General features: G+C 42.3%; 1 protein-coding gene across 1 annotated transcript; it reads right to left on the bottom strand.

Annotated features, from left to right (window-relative positions):
• Window positions 1–6,325: 6,325 nt before the first annotated feature.
• Window positions 6,326–18,012, bottom strand: LOC135213455 (phosphoacetylglucosamine mutase-like). The gene is made up of 4 exons (XM_064247408.1): window positions 17,934–18,012; window positions 8,804–9,027; window positions 6,864–6,995; window positions 6,326–6,659 (listed from the first exon to the last, which is right to left on the bottom strand). The coding sequence occupies exons 2-4, from the start codon at window positions 8,932–8,934 to the stop codon at window positions 6,341–6,343; spliced, it is 582 nt and encodes a 193-aa protein (XP_064103478.1). The 5' UTR covers window positions 8,935–9,027; window positions 17,934–18,012; the 3' UTR covers window positions 6,326–6,340.
• Between the last annotated feature and the right edge of the window lie 1,337 nt (window positions 18,013–19,349).

Here is a 19,349-nt window from a genome sequence, read left to right as displayed (position 1 = left end):
TAACAGCTTAATTTGTTTATACATACTTAAATGTCCATGAGCAGGGAGGAGGGTGGGCTCCATCCATAATTACTGGGTAAGTATATATAAAATTTTATTTTGTCATAAAAATGTCATTTTTATATCAGTAACTTCCCCAGTAATTACTTAGCTGATTCCATACTGAAGGAGGTGGGAAACATGGACTCGACTACTAACAAAACCCTCCATTATAATGGAATAAATAAAATAGCATTAAAACAATGCTTGTTGTTCCTTACCTGTTGAGGGAGCAGCACAGATAAGTACTGCCTCTGGTTGGTGCTCCTCTCAACTTGTAAGACATGGCTGTATGAGCCAGAATCCTTTTTATTAACATAGGACCTTGCAGACCATAGGTCAACAAAGCAAAAACAATAGCCCTGCCCAGAGCTTAGTACCAACAAACAAAAAACCAGATTATTTAGTCACTTATACAAGAAATACACAATTACATGTACATCAACATTAAAAACATGACCATCATCCAACATTAAAACTGGTGGGCACTCCAGGTACTCGGTAACCCTAGACTCCCTTAGAACTCAACACCATATTCAAGGTGAGAGAAGTAAAATTTTTTTAGGAAAGAACACTTCCCACACTTCCACACCCATCACTATGCCAGCTACGGACAATTACTATAAATTGTTTCAACATCCCGAAGATAATGCATTATAAAAACAGATTTACATTTCCAATACGTTACTTGCAGTATAGAAGAAAGGGAAAGATTATGCCTAATGACTAAGAAAGTGGCAACTGCCCCTGGCATCGTGTGCTCTGACCTTAACACTAATAAATCTTCCTCCGCAATTTGGGAGTGTGACTCCACATTCAAGTCTCTTAAGAAGAAGGACAATGCATTCTTTGACATAGGCCTCGCGGGGTTTCCCACTGAGCACAAGTTATTAAACTGTCCTCTAATCTTCTCTGTACATTTGAAGTAATAACTGAGGGCTCTCACCGTACACAGGGATCTTTCCTCTTCCTCCATACCTAGAACATTAGTAAAATTTTTAATAACAAAAGAAAAATCGTCTTCCTAGTCAAGTCCCTTAGGGATGACGAACTAAGAGGTTTGAACAAGCACTTGATAACCATTTCAACACCACATCTAAATTCCAAGCAAAATGAGACCACCTCCTAAGACTTGGAAACATTACAAGATTTAATAAGATCTGACAGATCTTGGTTACCTGAGACATCGATATCTCTGTGTTGGAATACAGAGCTTAACATCACTCTGTACCCTTTAATGGTGGAAGTCAAGGCAGTTCTAGAAGATCTCAAATACAGGAGAAAGTCTGCTATTTGAGCGATAGTGGTTCCAGAAGGCGAAACACTGTATCTTTGCACCAACGTCTAAAAACTGACCACTTCGCTTGATACACTCTATTGAAGGAGTCATGTCTGCATTTAGCAATTGCTTCTGCCGCAGAATTAGAACATCCTTTCCTTCTGATAAGTCTACAGACTGCCGAAAGCCTGTTAGAGCTAGAGTGGAAAAATTGTGATGGAATCTCCTGAAATGGGGCTGTCTGAGAAGACTTGGAATCACAGGAAGTAGCCTTGGAAGATCTATCAGCAGATCTAACAGGTCTTGGAACCAGTTTCAAAATTGCTGCCAGAAAGGAGCCACTAACATCATTCTGCCATTCACATGAGACCAATTTCTTCAATTACCTCCCCTAACATTCTGAAAGGGGGAAAGGCATACATGTCCAGGTTGGACCAAACTAACATCAATGCATCTGTTGCCCACACTTGATGATCAGAACTGGGAAACAATACAGAGGCAGGTGGTGGTTGGTTTTCCATAGACCCCAAAGATCTGAACATACTCGTTGATCCAAGGTCCACTCTGTTGGAAGTACTTGTTTCTCCTAACTTAACGCGTCTGCTAGTACGTTGGATTTTGCTAGGATGAACCTTGTGATTAGTTTTGTTCTGTTTCGGTCCACCCAGCTAAGAAGTTCTCTCGCTACCTCGCAAAGAGAGAACAACATGTTCCCCTTTAGAACTTTATGTAAGCCAATGCTGTGGTATTGTCTGAGTGAACCATCACTGTGCAATTGTAAACTTCCTCTGCAAAGTGGAGAAGACATAAGTATACTGCCCTCAGTTAAGTTGATGTGCATTAACCTCTCCTGAGGGGACCACTTGCCTGAGACCTCCTTGGACCTGAGAAGAGCGCCCCAACCCAGATCTGACACATTGGAAAAGGAGTCTAGGTTGAGGCTCAGTGGAAGGAGAGACTTCCCTTCTAACAACTTTTCTTGGACCTCCACCAATACACGTCCTCCTTTATCTGCTGAGGGATCGCAAAGGAATATTAGTCCAGCAGAGTTTTTCGATCCCAGCAAGCCCTGAGATGAAATTGCAGGGGCCTCATGTACAGTCTCCCAAGACTTACAAACTGCTCCGAGGGAGCCTAGAAGACTGATCCACTGAGCCTCAGAGCATGAATTCAGGGAGAGGAATAGATCTATCTTCTTCAGGTAAGCCTCCTCTTGGTGGATGGAGAAGTCCAAAAACTCAGAGTTTATCTGAATCTCCAAATAAAGAATAGATTTAAAGGGATTCAACTGAGAATTCTTGAGGTTCAGTAATAACCCCAATTCCTGAGATGTTTATCATTTCCTTCAGGTCTTCCATGCATTTGTCCTTTGTTGGGGAATGAATCTGCCAATCATCCAGGTAGAGCGAAATTCTGATCCCCTCCAGGTGTAACCATCCTGCTAGGGAAGCTAGGACATAAGTGAATACTTGTGGGGCGGTTGAGAGACCAAAGCAGAGCACTCGAAATTGGAACACTTAATCCTTGTACACAAATTTGAGAAACTTTCTTGAGTCTATGTGTAACGGGATATGAAAATATGCATCCTGCATATCCAGGGATACCATCCAGTCTCCCTGACTGATGGCTGCAAAAACAGATTGTGTTGTTACCATGCTGAATTTTGTTTTTTCTATGAAATAATTCAGCACGTTTATGTTTTTGAGAACTGGTCTCCACCCTCCTGATGCCTCGGGCACAATAAAGAGGCGGTTGTAAAACCCCTTCCACTTGACGTTTCTTGCTAATTCTACCTCCCTCTTTCTTAAGAGAAGCAGCTACTGCTTTGAGGGCCAAAAATCTCTCAAAACCTTCAGAGTAGGCTGTCAAGGTGATGAGAATGTTGGAAAAGGGTGTGTTTTCCTAGAAGAGGTTAGTATAACCATCTCTCAACACCTTTACCACCCACTGATCCGCCCCTTTGGAATTCCATCTCTCCCAGAAGAGATGAAGCCTGGCTCCCACTGGGGCATGAAGGACTGGATCCTCACTTACATGCTGGCTGCTTTGCAGTTGATTTCTTGATCATATGGGGTGTGAATCTAACCGAACCCTAGGGTCTGAGTCTCAATCTCTGTCTTTCCCCTCAAAATGACTTCGAATGAAGAGGAGAGGATGATTTGGGCTGAAAGGAAGTCCGATCTTTTTGGCGTTTAGTTGAATGAGTCAAGAGGTTCTGTGTTTATTTCTTGTGTAAATGAGATGCAATCTCATTTCCTGCCACCTGAGGAAAAAGATGAAGTTTGTCTAACGGCAAAAACAAGAAAGCAGACTTCTACTGCGATGCCACTCCTTTGGAAGCGAAGGAAAGCCACAATTCCCTCTTCTTGAGGATTCTGATAAAATACAGGGCAGCTACCTCCTGTAACCCATCCCTCCCTAACTGCTTTGTCGGTGCAGGTGAGAAACTTGAGAAGATCTGCTAAACAATCTCCTAGTATATCTGGGTCCTGGGCTCTCTTGGCTAATGTGCCTGAGCACCATCAAGAAAACCAAGCATCTAAAATGCTTTAAATAAGCTCTTTGACAGATGATCCATTTCTTGAGCTGAAAAGAACACCTTCGACGAAGCGAGTGCGGATATACGACCCACTTCAATCAGATCCGAGAAGTCTCGCTGGGAGGAGGCAGCCACTCCCACTGAGGGGACTTCTCTGTTTGCATAACACAAATACCTGCTGTGTGAAAGATGAAGAGGAGGAATACTAAAACAAACCTTCCCTTGTTCCCTCTTCTCAGAAAGCCAGTTCTCCACCTCACCAAAAGCTTTCTTCGAAGAAGAAAGAAGCATCTTTGGAAGTTTAGCGGAAACCGAAGGTTGACTGCTCACCTTAATGAACAACAATGCAGGAAGAGTCACTGGAGAAAAACTTCCAAAAAGTGCTGTAATAAATACTGCAACAATGAAGCATACACTAGAGAGGACATCGATTCTTGTTCCAGCTCCTCTTCATCAGACACAATCGGGAATAATACTGGATCTATGGGAGGTTCTTGAGGCATTTCAGGCTTCTGAAGAAGTTTTAGAATACTATCCAACTTACTCTTCAAAGGAGCTCAAGAAAGATCCAAAACAGAAGGTTGTAGATCAATAGCCAAATCATAAATGATTGACAAAATCCTCGTAGATTCATTAGTGTGCTTGGGAGTCACAGAAGAACCACTCACAAATACAATATGTTTAGTTCAAACATGTCTCTCCACAACACTCATGACACTGCATCTACAGGTCGCTCCAAAAACCCAGGATGCTCAGGTGCTTTAGGAAGCTCAGGTGCTTCAGGATGCCTGGATGCTTCAAGGCGCTTGGGTGTCATCCAGGGTGTGCCCGGGTGCTTCAGGATACTCGGGAGCTTCCATTACTTTTGACCACTCTGTTGGTTTGGAGTGCTGTACAAAAGAGCCACCTGAATGAGGACGCTGTACAAAGAATGACAAAAATCACTAAAAGTACAGCGCTTGACGAGATCTAACAGACGAAGAAGAGTGGCTTGGGTGTCCTCCTTGCCAATCAGGCAAAGAGAAACACTCAGGACTATCCCACTTGTTGCAAGAAGACTGAGGACTGAAGGCAGGCTCCCGCAACCTTTTGACGGGCAGAGACCGATCCCTGAATAAAGACAGCCTCTTCATTGGGCGAGACTCACCAAGAAAATGCCATAAGCATCTCTTATTCGGTGAAGAGTCCCCCAAACTTGAAGAAAGACAAAACACTTCCAAGACACGCTTCCAGTTGCTGTCTCTCGTACAACCTTGAGATACAACAGGTTGGTCTGAGGGGGTGACTGTCTGTGGGCATAGCACACTGACCTCACTTGGGCCTGCGGTATGCCTTCTCCCTGGTTCGGGGGAGTATGGCACTGACCTTTGCCTAGGAGAATCAGTGGGACAAACAGCCACCTCCTCAACTGGCACTCCACTTTTCTCAAATTTAGCATATAATATTGCAATGATGACACCAACTGGGCCACCATACTCACTACTAAATTCAATTTTTGATCAAATTTACTCTCTAGGCTGGCGAAGCGATCGGGCTGGGAAGTGTGGGGAGCAGAAGAAGGAGTAAGTGGTCTAGGAGAATAGATTGGACCAGGAGAAACTGGAATAATAGGAAGAGAAACAATAGGAATATCCATGCTACTAGATTGAGATGTTTTAGCCTGACTAGTTACCTTTTTCGAGCAGGCTTTAGCAGCCTCCTTCCTCTTACAGTTCCTCTCTAATTTATTTCAAGTGGAGATCTAAAGTCCTCCATTTCTGATCACTCCAATCCTTGCTTATCACACATCATGTTCACATTGCATACTTGTCCTCTACAATTAGAGCAAAGGTTGTGAGTCATATGAAAACTTTGTCATCCTGGTATTGCAGCCTTTACTGCAGTACCGAAAACTAGAAGAGCTAGTGTCATTCGACATGCCTAACTAGCTAACAATTTCACAAAAACAACAAATTAAACAAGGAATACAAACAAAACACTGTCAAAATAATGCCGAAAGGCTACCATAAACGAATACTTCACCAATTCTGAGAAGACAAATGAAATTTAAAAAACCAAGCTGCTTTGAAGAACTTTGTATTGATGGTATCAGTGGCAGAACAAATTGAGCTATTAGCATAGTTGTTCCTCTTCCCTGCCACGTAAATGGGCATGGCTAGTCACTTATAGAAACAAAAAAATTCAAGCTGCCTACGAGTAGAACCTCTTAGCTAAGTAATTACTGGGTAAGTTACTTATATAAAATTCCTCTTTTTTTTTTTTTTTTTTTTTTTTTTTTTTTTTGAGGGGTTCATTGTGAACATTAAATATACAGTATTCAGTTGCATTAATGTACATATATGTATTCTTTTTACTAATAACATCAGCAAACTTTGAAAAATTCTACCTTAGCAATATTTATCAAAATAAGACCATCCTTAAATGCAAACACTTGAAAGATTAGGATAGAATTATGAGAATCTTAAAAGTACAGAACATTACAATTACCAGAATATTTTGTTAAATTTCTTGTCAGAATTTAAGAGGGGCCACAAGGTTTTGCTGTCACTACGAAGTCCACATACCTTGACAAAATCAGCACCACATAGATGGTTGAGAATTCCGTCACTATTAAACATAGTGATTGTAAGAGAGCCTCCCAAGTGTTCAAGGAAATTTTTCATCATGGCGGCTCCAACTCCATTTGCTCCATCAAAGTAAATTTTTGGCTCATAATTGCCATGAGATGTCCCAGATGAACGTAAATTAACAAAGGCATTGGCTATTTTCTTGTAATAACCATCTTCAGATGGTTCACCATACCTGCAATATAAACCTCAGTCGTCCCATTTTATCAATTTACTAAGTTTACCTAAAAAACACAAGTAATTTTCTCATCAATTCAAGAATTTTCTCCAACACAGAACACATGTACAGTATGTACAATAAAATAAAAACCATGAACTAATTATAGAGGGCAAATTAATTGTCATTGAGAACTCACTATTATAACTATAAAATACTTACACTCCTCCATCATTGTGGCAGGTAACTACATAATGCAAAATGGGTGTGGTTATGACGCCAAGATCTTTCACTTGACCGCCAACAGCAGTAACACCTGTAATAACCGCTTCACAAAGTAGATTGCTACTTGGTCTGGAAATGAGCGTAAAAACAGAAACTTTACAAGTGTGCCCCTTTCATCCCTTCTCTGTTCTTAGGATACTGATCACTCTACCTTTCAATATTACTGTAACTTAACATGAATTAAGGTTACTTATTCGTGCAAGATGAATTTAACATTTATATTTGATTATTATAATTAATTACAGTATATTCCACGTCAAACTATATCAATGGATGGATCTTCATCTTCATTCAAAGGTACTTTGGAGGTAGTATCCATTTGACATGACAAATGTTATCCCTAAAAAGTACACACTGAATATAAAACACATGAAGTCCACATACTGTATTGAAGGTACCACTACTTAGTTCTTTTGTTATGAATATCCAAGACCAAATTGCTGTACATAACCATTCATATTCTTTAATTTGTTAATTCATGAAATAATCTTACCCCCAAAAAAATGACTAGTTAAAATTAAATTTTAAAATTTACATAGGATAAACTGGTGCCGCCACCCTTGCTCCATGTCTAAAATCCATTACTCCTATTAAATTTGGCTAGCATTGTATATTTTATTAATTTTGCATTAACAAAACAGACTTTAATTGAATTAATCTATGGATTATTACTGAATTACTCTTAAGTACATATACCACAATACTTGAAACTTATTGCTGGTGAATTTTTTCCCATACCTTACCACTGTAGTTAAAGTGCCTTCTACAAAAATTTTTGTAATGCTAAAAATAAATGTGCTCATCAAGAATAAAGATCCCAAACCAAGAAAAGTAGTGCCAGCAGGTCTCCCACCCCCATGAGGTCAACTTTCAAAGGATATTTAAGTTTCTTATGTTGTGTACAACTACTACAGAATCTTAAAGAATAATACAGTAGAACCTTGGACCTTGACACTAATCTGTTGCGTAAGAAGCATCGAGATGCGATTCAGTCAAAATCTGAATAAATTTTTTCATAAGAAATGATTGAAAATGGATTAATCCGTTCTTGACCACCACTTATTACCCTAACTTTGCCTTTTATACAAAGCATTACACTTAAATTACCATTAATTAAGTTCAGAGTTAAATAACATCCTATTAGACAGACTTTTTTTATTTTTAAATGTACGTACAGTATATACTGTACAAAAAACTGGCCTACATCCTATGCGGCCATATTACCGATGGTTGACCAAGTGCTATAGGCTAGGCTAGGTATAGTATGTACTGTAATGGGTAGGCACAAAACTTCCTGCTAACAATGAAATATTGAAAAACAAGCCTAATTATTACAGTAAATTAATAAATATTAAAAATAAAATGCTAAATCAGTCACACAAATGCCTTCCTCATACTTTTCAATAATTTCCTCCTTAAGTTCAATTGTGGTTCTTACCATTTTCCTCTTCTGCTTGTCTGCAATGGCTGTCTTGGGACCTATGATTAAATCAAAGTACAGTACAGAACGTACAGCACAGAAAGCCACAAAAACTAAGGAAATATTCCTGTACAAGCATGTACTTGCTCCAAACAATAGCAGCAGAGTGAACATGCTCCAAACACCACCACCACCAACAGCGCCAATATGTTTACAAAAATCATATGGTTCATCAGGTCAGACTCCGAATTTACTTGGAATTTTGCATCAAAATCCAATTATGTCGAGTTCTACTACAGTCGAGGACCAAGGTTCCTATTGTCAGAAACTGATATTCTCTGTCTCGTGTTCCTGAGAGATAAACCTATGATTAGACTATCACATTCATATTTTTCTGTACTGAAACTAAATAAACAAGGGAATAAAAAGATGCCGGTAACTCCACTTAAAATATTACCTTGTATCACGTCCAACATACACCAAAGGCACAAGGGTGGTGTCAATTCTGGCTTCTTTAATAATGTTCTCCATGACTTGTGTAATATCTTCATCTTTGGCGTTGACTAAAGATGTAGCATGCACCTCCATGCTGGTGCCAGCATTTCCCCATAGGGTCAACTAATTTCACACCATTGTCTTGGACAGGATTGTGCGATGCTGTTATCATCACCCCAATTGCCGCTGGAACAAAACATGAGTTGATAATGGATTGATATTAAATTTAATTAATCATTCAGTAAACAAATGCTGGTCCGGCCCACTTTACACAATCTCAGTAAACTAGGTTTTTTACAATCAATATCCTCAGATTTCCTGATGAAAGCAATTATAATGAAAAAAAGTTACCTATTACTTAATAGTTACCTAAAAATTCCTCCTCATTAGGCTGATGGAAGACAACCCAGCAATCCAAACTCTGTACAATACTTTACTTCAACTCTTCTAAGGACAATTGCTTTTCCAGTGCATGAACTATGTAATTCCTAATATAAGTTGCTAAGGATATGCACAGCAACATAACCATACAAAACCAATCAAATTGGATAAGTTCAAGCATACCTAACCCTTAATGGACGGATATACTCACATGAGAAGTAATAACAGGTTTTCAATGGTTGAGTTGAGATGAATGTAGAATTTAGGCCAAAGGCCAAGCACTGGGACCTATGAGGTCATTCAGTGCTGAAATAGAAATTGACTGTAAAAGATTTGAAAGGTGTAACAGGAGGAAAACCTTGCAGTTGCACTATGAATCAAGTATTAGGAGAGGATGGAAAGTAGATGAAAAAAGAGAATATGAAAGGAGGTACAGTAAAAGGAATGGAAGTGGTTGCAGCTAGGGGCGAAAGACATGCTGTGAAGAATCTTAAGTGAGTAACAATATTGTGCTCCATCGATTTGGGGGAATTCGGGCAGGAAGAAGTGCCATTACTTCTATAGTCCATAAATTCACAAATGGAAGCTTTTAGACTGGTTCAGACAAAGTGGGCGGCTCATGACAGAGTTAGTTGTGTAATTGACTTCAGGAGAGGGATCCAATTCTTAATCCCTCTCTCTCTCTCTCTCTCTCTCTCTCGTCTCTCTCTCATCTCTCTCTCTCTCCTCTCACTATCGTCTTATTTTGTATTGCTCATAAATATACCCAGGGTTGCTGTTGGTTTTAGTTTTTATCTTTTATGATAGTATGTCAGTTATAATTGTAATTTTGCAAAGAAAAGAGCAAAGCAATATTAGGAGAAACATGAATCATTCCAAAAAAATTACTGCATCTTTGATCTCGGTAAATTGACGTAAATATTTTACAACAAATACGCTCAGAATTTGTTATTAATTTTAGTTCATATCTATTTTGATATTGTATGAGCTGTAAGTAATTATAATTTTAAAAAATACAAATTTCATAGAAAAAACATGTATAACTTGTTAAAACTTACAATTGTCTTGTAAAAGAGGTTCCACAAGGGGTTATAAATAGTCATTTTCAACTTCTCATAGAAGGTAAGGAAAATTTTTAAAAATTTTCTTTGTTACACCTCGTGCATTTGCATATCCTCTTTCCATTGATGTTTTTTTCTTAAACTGGCTGACATCAAAGTATACCTGGCCTGGGGTTCTGCAAATGAATTCTTACCCTAGCTCTTAAGGGTTAAAAGAAACTGAATTCTTCATGAATCTGATACCAACCTGTCAAACCTGATGGAATCTTCAGTTGTATTTTTTTTTTTTTTTGTATATACGACCTTACAAGATGCAAAAGTCTTGTTGGGAGGAAATGAAAGAATTATGAGGAATTAAAAAAAGCAAGCTCTCTTCCTTGACAGTTCTTACAACTATGTATGTAATGTCCACCATCAAGAATGCCACCTTTTAACAAAAGAGATATGAGGATCCTGCAATTGATAATATTCAGGCTCTACATCAAAGAAGTTAGGGGAAATGATCTCATCTGTGAGCAGATAAGCCTTTAGCTAATTTCAAAGATACAGTATGTACTTGGTATACGATTTGTCTCCTCCAACTGTATATTAGGGCATGAAAAAAAAAGAGGGCTCATACAAGTAAGTTATATAAACAGTTTATTTACATTTTCTGAACATAAAAACAACTAATTTCTCTCCTGAAATCCTTACCTATAAATATTGTAGCAACAGGAATCAGGTTTAATATAGTTAAGGGACCAAAAACACTGAAACTTTTTGTCACACAGTGAAACCTTTACTTGGAGTTAGCAGACCCTTTATACCACCCAAAAAATGATATTGTAATGATACAATTAAGTTTGTTCATACTTACCTGGCAGATATATATATAGCTGATAATTTCCGACGACCGACAGAATTTAAAACTTACGACACACGCAGTGGGAGTCAGGTGGTTAGTACCCATTCCCGCCGCTGGGAGGCGGGTATCAGGAACCATTCCCATTTTCTATTCATAATTTTTATTTCCACTGTCTCCTGAGGGGAGGTGGGCGGGTAATTAATTATATATATACTGCCAGGTAAGTATGAACAAACTTAATTGTATCATTACAATATCATTTTGTTCATGCAACTTACCTGTCAGATATACATATATAGCTGAATCCCACCTTTGGTGGTGGGAGAGACAGAATGAGGATTTAGGAAACACATATATGCAGATATTTGATATCTTGGTTCCTTACCTGTTTAGCATAGCTGGCTTCGTGATTACTGCCACGTAAGTCTGCTTGTGCTACTAGAGTTGCCAGCAAGGTAGAGACCTATGAAGCTGGTGCACTCCCAGATGATCTGTCAACAGGGGCGAGACCATGACGTGACTAGACCATGGACCATACTAATGAGGGCAACGAGACAAAAATACCACCACCTGGCTTAGTTTACCAAGGTATCCCACTTAACTAAGCTAATGGAAGGGAGACCCGCCCCAGGCGGTCACCCCACAACCATAAAACACGAGTTAAAAACCCCCCTAATCCCTAAAGGATAGGATGAGTGTTACCTCCTGCCCCCAAAACAGTGTCTGCAGCAATGTATGGTCCGAGGAGAAGCAATCTTCGTATGTCACTTTCACCTCCCGCAGGTAGTGTGAAGCGAACACCGAATTGCTTCTCCAAAATGTGGCATTCAAAATATCTTTGAGCGCCATATTTTTGTGAAAAGCTACCGAAGTAGCAATAGCTCTCACCTCGTGAGCTTTCACTTTCAGAAGCTTCAAATCACTATCACTGCACTTATCATGAGCTTTCTTTAATCGTACTTCTGATGAAGAACGCCAGTGCGTTTTTCGACCATAGGAAGATCAGGCTTCCTCACTGAACACCACAAATTGTCAGACGAACCTCTGCAAGCTTTAGTTCTCTGCAGATAGAACTTTAGAGCCCTGACAGGACACAGGAATCTCTCACGTTCATTTCCCACTATTCTGACAACCCTTTGATTTCAAAGGTCCTCGGCCACGGGTTGGAAGGATTCTCGTTCTTTGCTAAGAACGTGGGACTTAAAGAACAAATCGCATTACTGTCTGAAAACCCAATCTGCTTGCTAATGGCCTGGATTTCGCTAACCCTCTTCGCCGTCGCCAGAGCGGTTAGGAAGATCGTTTTCTTCGTCAGATTCCTGATAGAAACTGAATGAAGCGGTTCGAAGTGACTCGACATCAAATATTTGAGCACCACATCCAAGTTCCACGAGGGTACTTTAGGCTGGATGACCTTCTTAGTCTCGAAAGATCTAATGAGATCATGAATGTCTTTATTATTAGTCAAATCGAGTCCTCTGTGCCTGAATACTACAGAAAGCACGCTCCTGTAGCCTTTAATAGTTGGAACAGCCAACTTCACTTCTTCTCTCAGATAAAGAAGGAAGTCAGCTATCTGGCTCACAGAGGTTGTGGTGGAGGAAATGCCCTTCTTCCTGCACCAGGATCTGAAGACAGCCCACTTCGATTGGTACAGAGCGATTGAGGAGGGCCTCCTTGCGGTGGCAATCGCCTTCGCCACAGGTCTTGAAAAACCCCTCGCTCTGGCCAACTTCTTGATAGTCTGAACGCAGTCAGACTCAGAGCGGGGAGGTTTTTGTGGTACCTCTCGAAGTGGGGCTGTCTGAGTAGATCTTTCCTTAAGGGCAGAGTCCTCGGAAAGTCTACCAGGAAGGACATCACCTCTGTGAACCAGTCGGCTGCCGGCCAGAAGGGGGCGATGAGTGTCATCCTCGCTCCTTCCGATGCCGCGAACTTCCTCATCACTTCCCCGAGGATCTTGAGCGGGGGAAAAGCGTATATGTCTAGACCCGACCAACTCCAAAGTAGGGCGTCTACTGCGACTGCTCCCGGGTCCAGAACTGGGGAGCAATACAGCTGAAGTCTTTTCGTCCTGGAAGTTGCGAAGACATCCACCTGCGGACAACCCCACAGGTCCCACAGCGACTGGCAAACCTCTTGGTGAAGGGTCCACTCTGTCGGCAAAAGCTGTCCTCGTCGACTGAGAAGGTCCGCTCGAACATTCTGTACTCCTGACACGAACCTTGTCAGGATAATGACTTCTTGCGCTTTCGCCCATAAAAGGAGTTCCTTTGCGATGGCAAACAGAGAAGCGAGTGAGTTCCCCCTTGATTTCTTAGGTATGCCAGTGCTGTAGTGTTGTCCGAGTTGATCTGAATGACTTTGCCGGCTACTTCTTCCTGGAAGAACCTGAGACCCAGGTAAATCGCTGACAGCTCTTTCAGATTGATGTGCCAGGGCACCTGTTCCCCTCTCCAGGTGCCCGACACTTCTTTCCCTCCTAGTGTTGCTCCCCAACCCGTGGACGACGCGTCGGAAAACAACACTAGGTCGGGGTTCCGAAGTTTGAGGGAGAGCCCTTCTGCGAGCTTCCGTGGATCTGACCACCAACTTAGGTGATCCTTCACCTCTCTTGTTAAATACAAGATCGCCTCCAGATCTTGTTTGTTCTTCCAACTGTTGGCTAGGAAGAATTGAAGAGGTCTGAGGTGCAGCCTTCCCAGGGAAACAAACTTCTCCAGTGAGGAAATGGTCCCCAGCAAACTCATCCATTCCCTCACCGAGCATGTTTCCTTCCCCAGAAAGGTCGCCACTTTTTCCAAGCATTGAAGTTGTCGCCCCTGGGACGGAAAAGCCCGAAAAGCCACTGAGTCCATCTGAATCCCCAGATAGACTAAAGATTGAGAAGGAGTCAAATGCGACTTTTTCGAGGTTTACCAGAAGCCCAGGGACTTCGCTAACGACATGGTCGTGTGCAGGTCCTCCAGACACCGTCTCGCGATGAAGCTCGAATAAGCCAGTCGTCCTAGGTAGAAGAGAGATCCTTATATTCTCCAGATGAAGCAGCCTTGCCACGTTCTTCATCAGAATGGTGAAAACCATCGGCGCTGTGGTCAGACCGAAGCAAAGTGCCCTGAATTGGAATACCTTCCCCTTCAGGACAAATCGCAGGTATTTCCTTGATTGGGGATGGATGGGGACGTGAAAATACGCGTCTTGGAGGTCTAGTGAGACCATCCAATCCCCCGGTCTCAAAGCTGACAGCACAGATTGAGGCGTCTCCATCTTGAATTTCTTCTTTATGACGAAGAGGTTTAGGCTGCTGACATCGAGGACGGGTCGCCACCCCCCCGAGTGTTTCGGCACCAGGAACAGACGGTTGTAAAATCCTGGAGATTCCAGGTCGAAGACCTGTTCCACCGCTTGCTTCTTGATCATTTGTTCCAGCAGATCGAAAAGCACTTTCTGTTTCTCTCCTCGATAAGAGGGAGACAAATCCTTTGGTGTTGAGGATAGCGGGGGTGACTTCAAGAACGGGATCCTGTAACCTTTCCTCACAACATCTAGCGACCAAGGGTCGGCATCTCTCTCTTCCCAGGCTTTCGCGAACAGAAGAAGCCTGGCTCCTACCGGCGTCTGAAGGACTTCCAAATCACTTCCTACTCTTTGACGGAGCAGGGGTTTTTCCTCTGGAAGAGCCTCTTCCTCGGGAGGCTGTTTTCGAGGAAGATCCAGCACGAAAGGGCTTCGGTTTCTTGGTAAACGAAACTCCAGAAGATGAGGCAGCTGCTGGTCTTCTAGAAGACTGAGCCAGAAGATCTTGCGTTGCCTTCTCCTGAAGGCTCGATGCTATGTCCTTAACCATAGTCTGGGGGAAGAGATGGTCTGAAAACGGAGCGAAAAGCAAGTCCGCCTTTTGCGCTGGAGAGACGGATTTGGCTGTGAAGTTACAGAAGAGTGCCCTCTTCTTGAGAATCCCCGAACTAAAGTGAGTAGCCAACTCCTCAGAACCATCCCTGACGGCCTTGTCCATACAAGAAAGTACACTGGACAGCTCCCCCAGACTAATAGTATCAGAACTCCTTGACCTGGCATCCAAAACTCCAAGACACCAGTCGAGAAAGTTGAAGACCTCTAGAGTCCTGAAGAGGCCTTTTAGATGGAAGTCGAACTCGTTATGGGTCCAAGTGACTTTTGATGAAGACAGAAGGGCTCTTCTGGAGGCGTCCACGATGCTCGAAATCACCCTGAGCAGAGGCTGGTAGTTTAACACCTACGTCCTCTCCCGTCTCATACCACATGCCTCCTTTACCGCAGAGTCTTGATGGCGGTAAAGCCAAAGAGGACTTTCCTGACGCTTTCCTCTTCTCCATCCACTCATGGACTTTCCGAAACGCTTGCTTCGTGGAAAGCGACTTCTTCATTTTAACGAACCCCGATGCCTTCGATGCTTTAAAAGAAGAAAATTGAGAAGGGGGAGTACGAGGGGCTTCCGGTTGGAAAGTTTCTCCAAACTCCGACTGCAGAAGACGCATCAAAACTTTATAGTCCGATGAGACAGGAACTGGCTGCTGCTCTTCCTCTGCTTCGACTAAATTATCGCTAACTCCTTCCTCAGAAACTGGAGAAGTAGGAGGAAACTCTGAAGAAAAATGACTAACAGGTAGGGTTCCTTCTTCCACCTGAACTTGCGTTGGTGAGGAACTGGCGTCCACCAGCGCGCGCTTGGCGTCCGAATCCACACGTTTGGCGCCGACAGGTGCGCGCTCGACATCTACTAAAACACGCCTGGCGTCCACTGGCGCACACCGAGCGTCCACTAGTGCACACTTGGCGTCCGCTGGCGCACGCTGAGCGGTCCCGCCGCCAGCGCGCGGCTGCAGTCCACTGGTGCACGTTTATCAACAACAGGTGCGCGTTTGGCGGCAACGGAAGCGCGCTCCACTTGCACAGAAGCGCGCTCAGCGTCCACCGCTCGCTTGCGAACATTCGAAGACTTGCGAGCGGGAGATATCTCATCCTGAGAGCGAGAAACGAACTTCTCACCTCCTCTAGAGAGCTGTGGGGAGCAGAACGAACTCTGAGGGAGACTCGAACGAAGAGAAAGGCGAGCGAGGAGAAAGAGAAGGTCTTGACTTCTTCACAGGGAGCTTCTCATCCTTTCTACGACGCGGAAGAGACTCTCTAGAAGCAAGAGCGTCCTGAAGTTGCTGCTGCAGTGACTGAATCATCCTCTTGGTTGGCGAATCTTCCTGCTCCGGGGAGGGACTGATCCTGTGAGCAGGAGAGCGGCGAGGGGACGCCTCCCTCCTCCTCCCAGGTACGGCCTCCTCCCGAGCTCTAGAGCGACTGTATCGCTCGCACGAACTACCCGAATCCAAGTCCGAAGACTCTCTACGCCTTTTCTGCGGCGGAAAAGCAGCGAACGCACTGTCAGGAGAAGATCGCAAATTCGGAGAACTAGGACGTGAAGCGTCAATAACACGCGCCGTCCTTTTCAGCGGACGGGAAGCACCGTGAGAACTCCACCCTTTACGTGGGGGTGAAGCCTCCGATGATGAAAAACACTCCTTGAGGAGACGTGCCCGTGCACGCTCCCTGGCAGTCTGGGGATTTTCATCAGTAACTGCCGAAGGCACGCCAGATCGGTGGGGGTTCCTTGTAACCCTCCTTCGGCTTTCGACATGCTCCCTCCCCAGGTCCTGGGAGTCAAGCAGAGGTCCAGGCCTAGAGGCGAAACGAGGCCGATCTGACGCACCCTCCACTACACAAGGGGTATCACTGCACTTCTGCACATCACTTTTGCTCTCAAGAGCCAACACTTTCGATTCTAAATTACGAATCGACTCCAAAATTAAGGACAAAGTATTACTCTCTACTGACACTGCTTCAGGGCCCGGAGGCAACACTACAGGGTTAGGAGCATTAACAGAAGGAGGGTTAACAGGAGAAACATTAATTTCTTGCACACCTGAAACACTCCTGGAGGAAGACCTCCTTAACCTATCCTTTTCAAGTTTCCTAAGATAGGTATCATAACGCCCTTCCACTCAGAATCTGTTAATCTTTCGCACTCCTTGCAACGGCTTTCATACACACATTCATGCTCCCTGCAACTCTTACATACCGTATGTGGGTCTACTGAAGCTTTCAGTAGCCTACCTCTACAATCAGTCCTAGAGCAAAATCTAGCGCTAGCTGTACTAGACCCTGACATATTATCCAAGAGAAGTCCAAACCAAAATCAAATCAATCCACTAATAACGTGTGCCTAGCCACCGATCCAAGTCAATTAATCCAAAAAAGAACCAAAAGGGATACTCAAGTAGCAAAAAGTTTTTCCAAATCCAGACGGAGGTGCTGTAAACAGATGTTCACAACACCGGCGACAGAAAAATTATGAATAGAAAATGGGAATGGTTCCTGATACCCGCCTCCCAGCGGCGGAATGGGTACTAACCACCTGACTCCCACTGCGTGTGTCGTAAGTTTTAAATTCTGTCGGTCGTCGGAAATTATCAGCTATATATATATCTGACAGGTAAGTTGCATGAACAACCATTTAATAAATTTACAAGATAATAGTCGAGGAGCATGCTATACACTTAAATTGCTAAATAAGCAAAATCAAAATTACAAAACAGGAAAAGAATGAGTCAATTGTAAAAGGGCTGTGAATTACACTGTACTGTATACGTACTGTGTCTGACCCTGCACCTGTAATATAAAATGTTCACGCAAAACAGCACATTATGCTGTACTGTTTGTCAGATTTATCTTCAGTTCTTTCAACATGAAAAATTATTAATAATTCTTCCCCTTACCTTTCGTGTCACATGCTCGTAATCCAGCCAGGAGGCCCATACGGTACATGATGAAGTCCAGTTCATTAGCACTGAAACAAAGAATAATCAGACTTGGTTAATATTCTTGAAAATAGTAATGTATATACTTACAATGAATGGAAATATTTGCATTTCTTTAAGCAAAACCCTCTTTTGTTTTTGTTTAAAATCATAATGGCTGCTGTGCCAAATACATAATTATAATTCTGAAAACAGGCCATGGGCTTGAGCAAGCACAATAACAACTTCAGCCTAACTATAATACATATGATCCTCTTCCTAGCATTCCTGAATACCAAAACTATGCCCAAAGCTGCAAGTGAAATTAAATAAACAGATAATCAAAACCTACTATAATTTTCAGTAGTTCTGTTATAATGAACCTCAAGAATAATTTAAACACATATTTGCAAAGGAATGAAGAATCAAAGGGAACTATAGTAAATAAATAACATACTGTGCTTGTCACAAATGGATGGGTTTACCAGTACAGATCCTGGTCAGGCAGGGCAGTGTCTCCCAGGTGAGGTTACATTAGGTTAGGATGCATTACACAGATGGTTTTGTACATGAGATTATTAAGGTTGTATAAAATCCTAAAGGCCTCGACGCCTTAATCAGGTACCACTTCACTATCGATTAGATAAGGAACTAGCCACTTTACTCTTTCTTTGCTGAACTTCTTTTCTCTACAGTGTAGGCTAGCTTGGGCATTTCAGAATCACCTTTGGTAATAGCAACCAATTTCTTGCCATCCATTCCCCCACCCAGTAAATACAATGGTTCCCCAACTGTGGTTCCCTCCACATTGTTAGTGGTATGCACAACAAAGATGGTGAAAATGTTCACATACTACACGGACAAAACAAAGGCTCTGATGTTCTTAGCTAAAAACCAATGTCATATAATTGATATTTTTAGCACAATTTCATAAGTATGCAAAAAGTATCTTAGCAGAAAATATTTTTCATGGAAGTTTTTTGTGTTTCTGATGAGTTTTCCATTTCCTTCATTTGTGGACCACTGATTTTTGCACTTAGCCAATCTTCTTATCTACAAAATTCAGGAATCTAAGTCTGAATAAACAAATATGCAGCATAAAAATAATTCTTCAACAGGGATACATTTTAACCTAACCTAATGTATGGCCCCAGGTTCTTAGCTGGAATTACCACCCTAACTTGATCCTGTGAATCATAAATCATACAGATAGAGAAGAATGCATTATAGTCATATTAATTTATAAATCATCCAACACTCGCACAGTAATGTGTATACGGAAAACTAGGTAATAACTCCGCGTCGTTTATTTCTTTGAAAATTACATTTTCCTATGGTATTTGGGTTGCTTATGAAGACTTTACTGTTATTTTTGGGGGTCGACTGTAATTAACC

Source organism: Macrobrachium nipponense, chromosome 42 (genome assembly GCF_015104395.2).
Source record: "Macrobrachium nipponense isolate FS-2020 chromosome 42, ASM1510439v2, whole genome shotgun sequence".
Classification (NCBI taxonomy): Eukaryota; Metazoa; Arthropoda; class Malacostraca; order Decapoda; family Palaemonidae; genus Macrobrachium; species Macrobrachium nipponense.
Note: the sequence above shows the minus strand (reverse complement) of the source record. Positions and strands in the feature narration are given on the sequence as shown.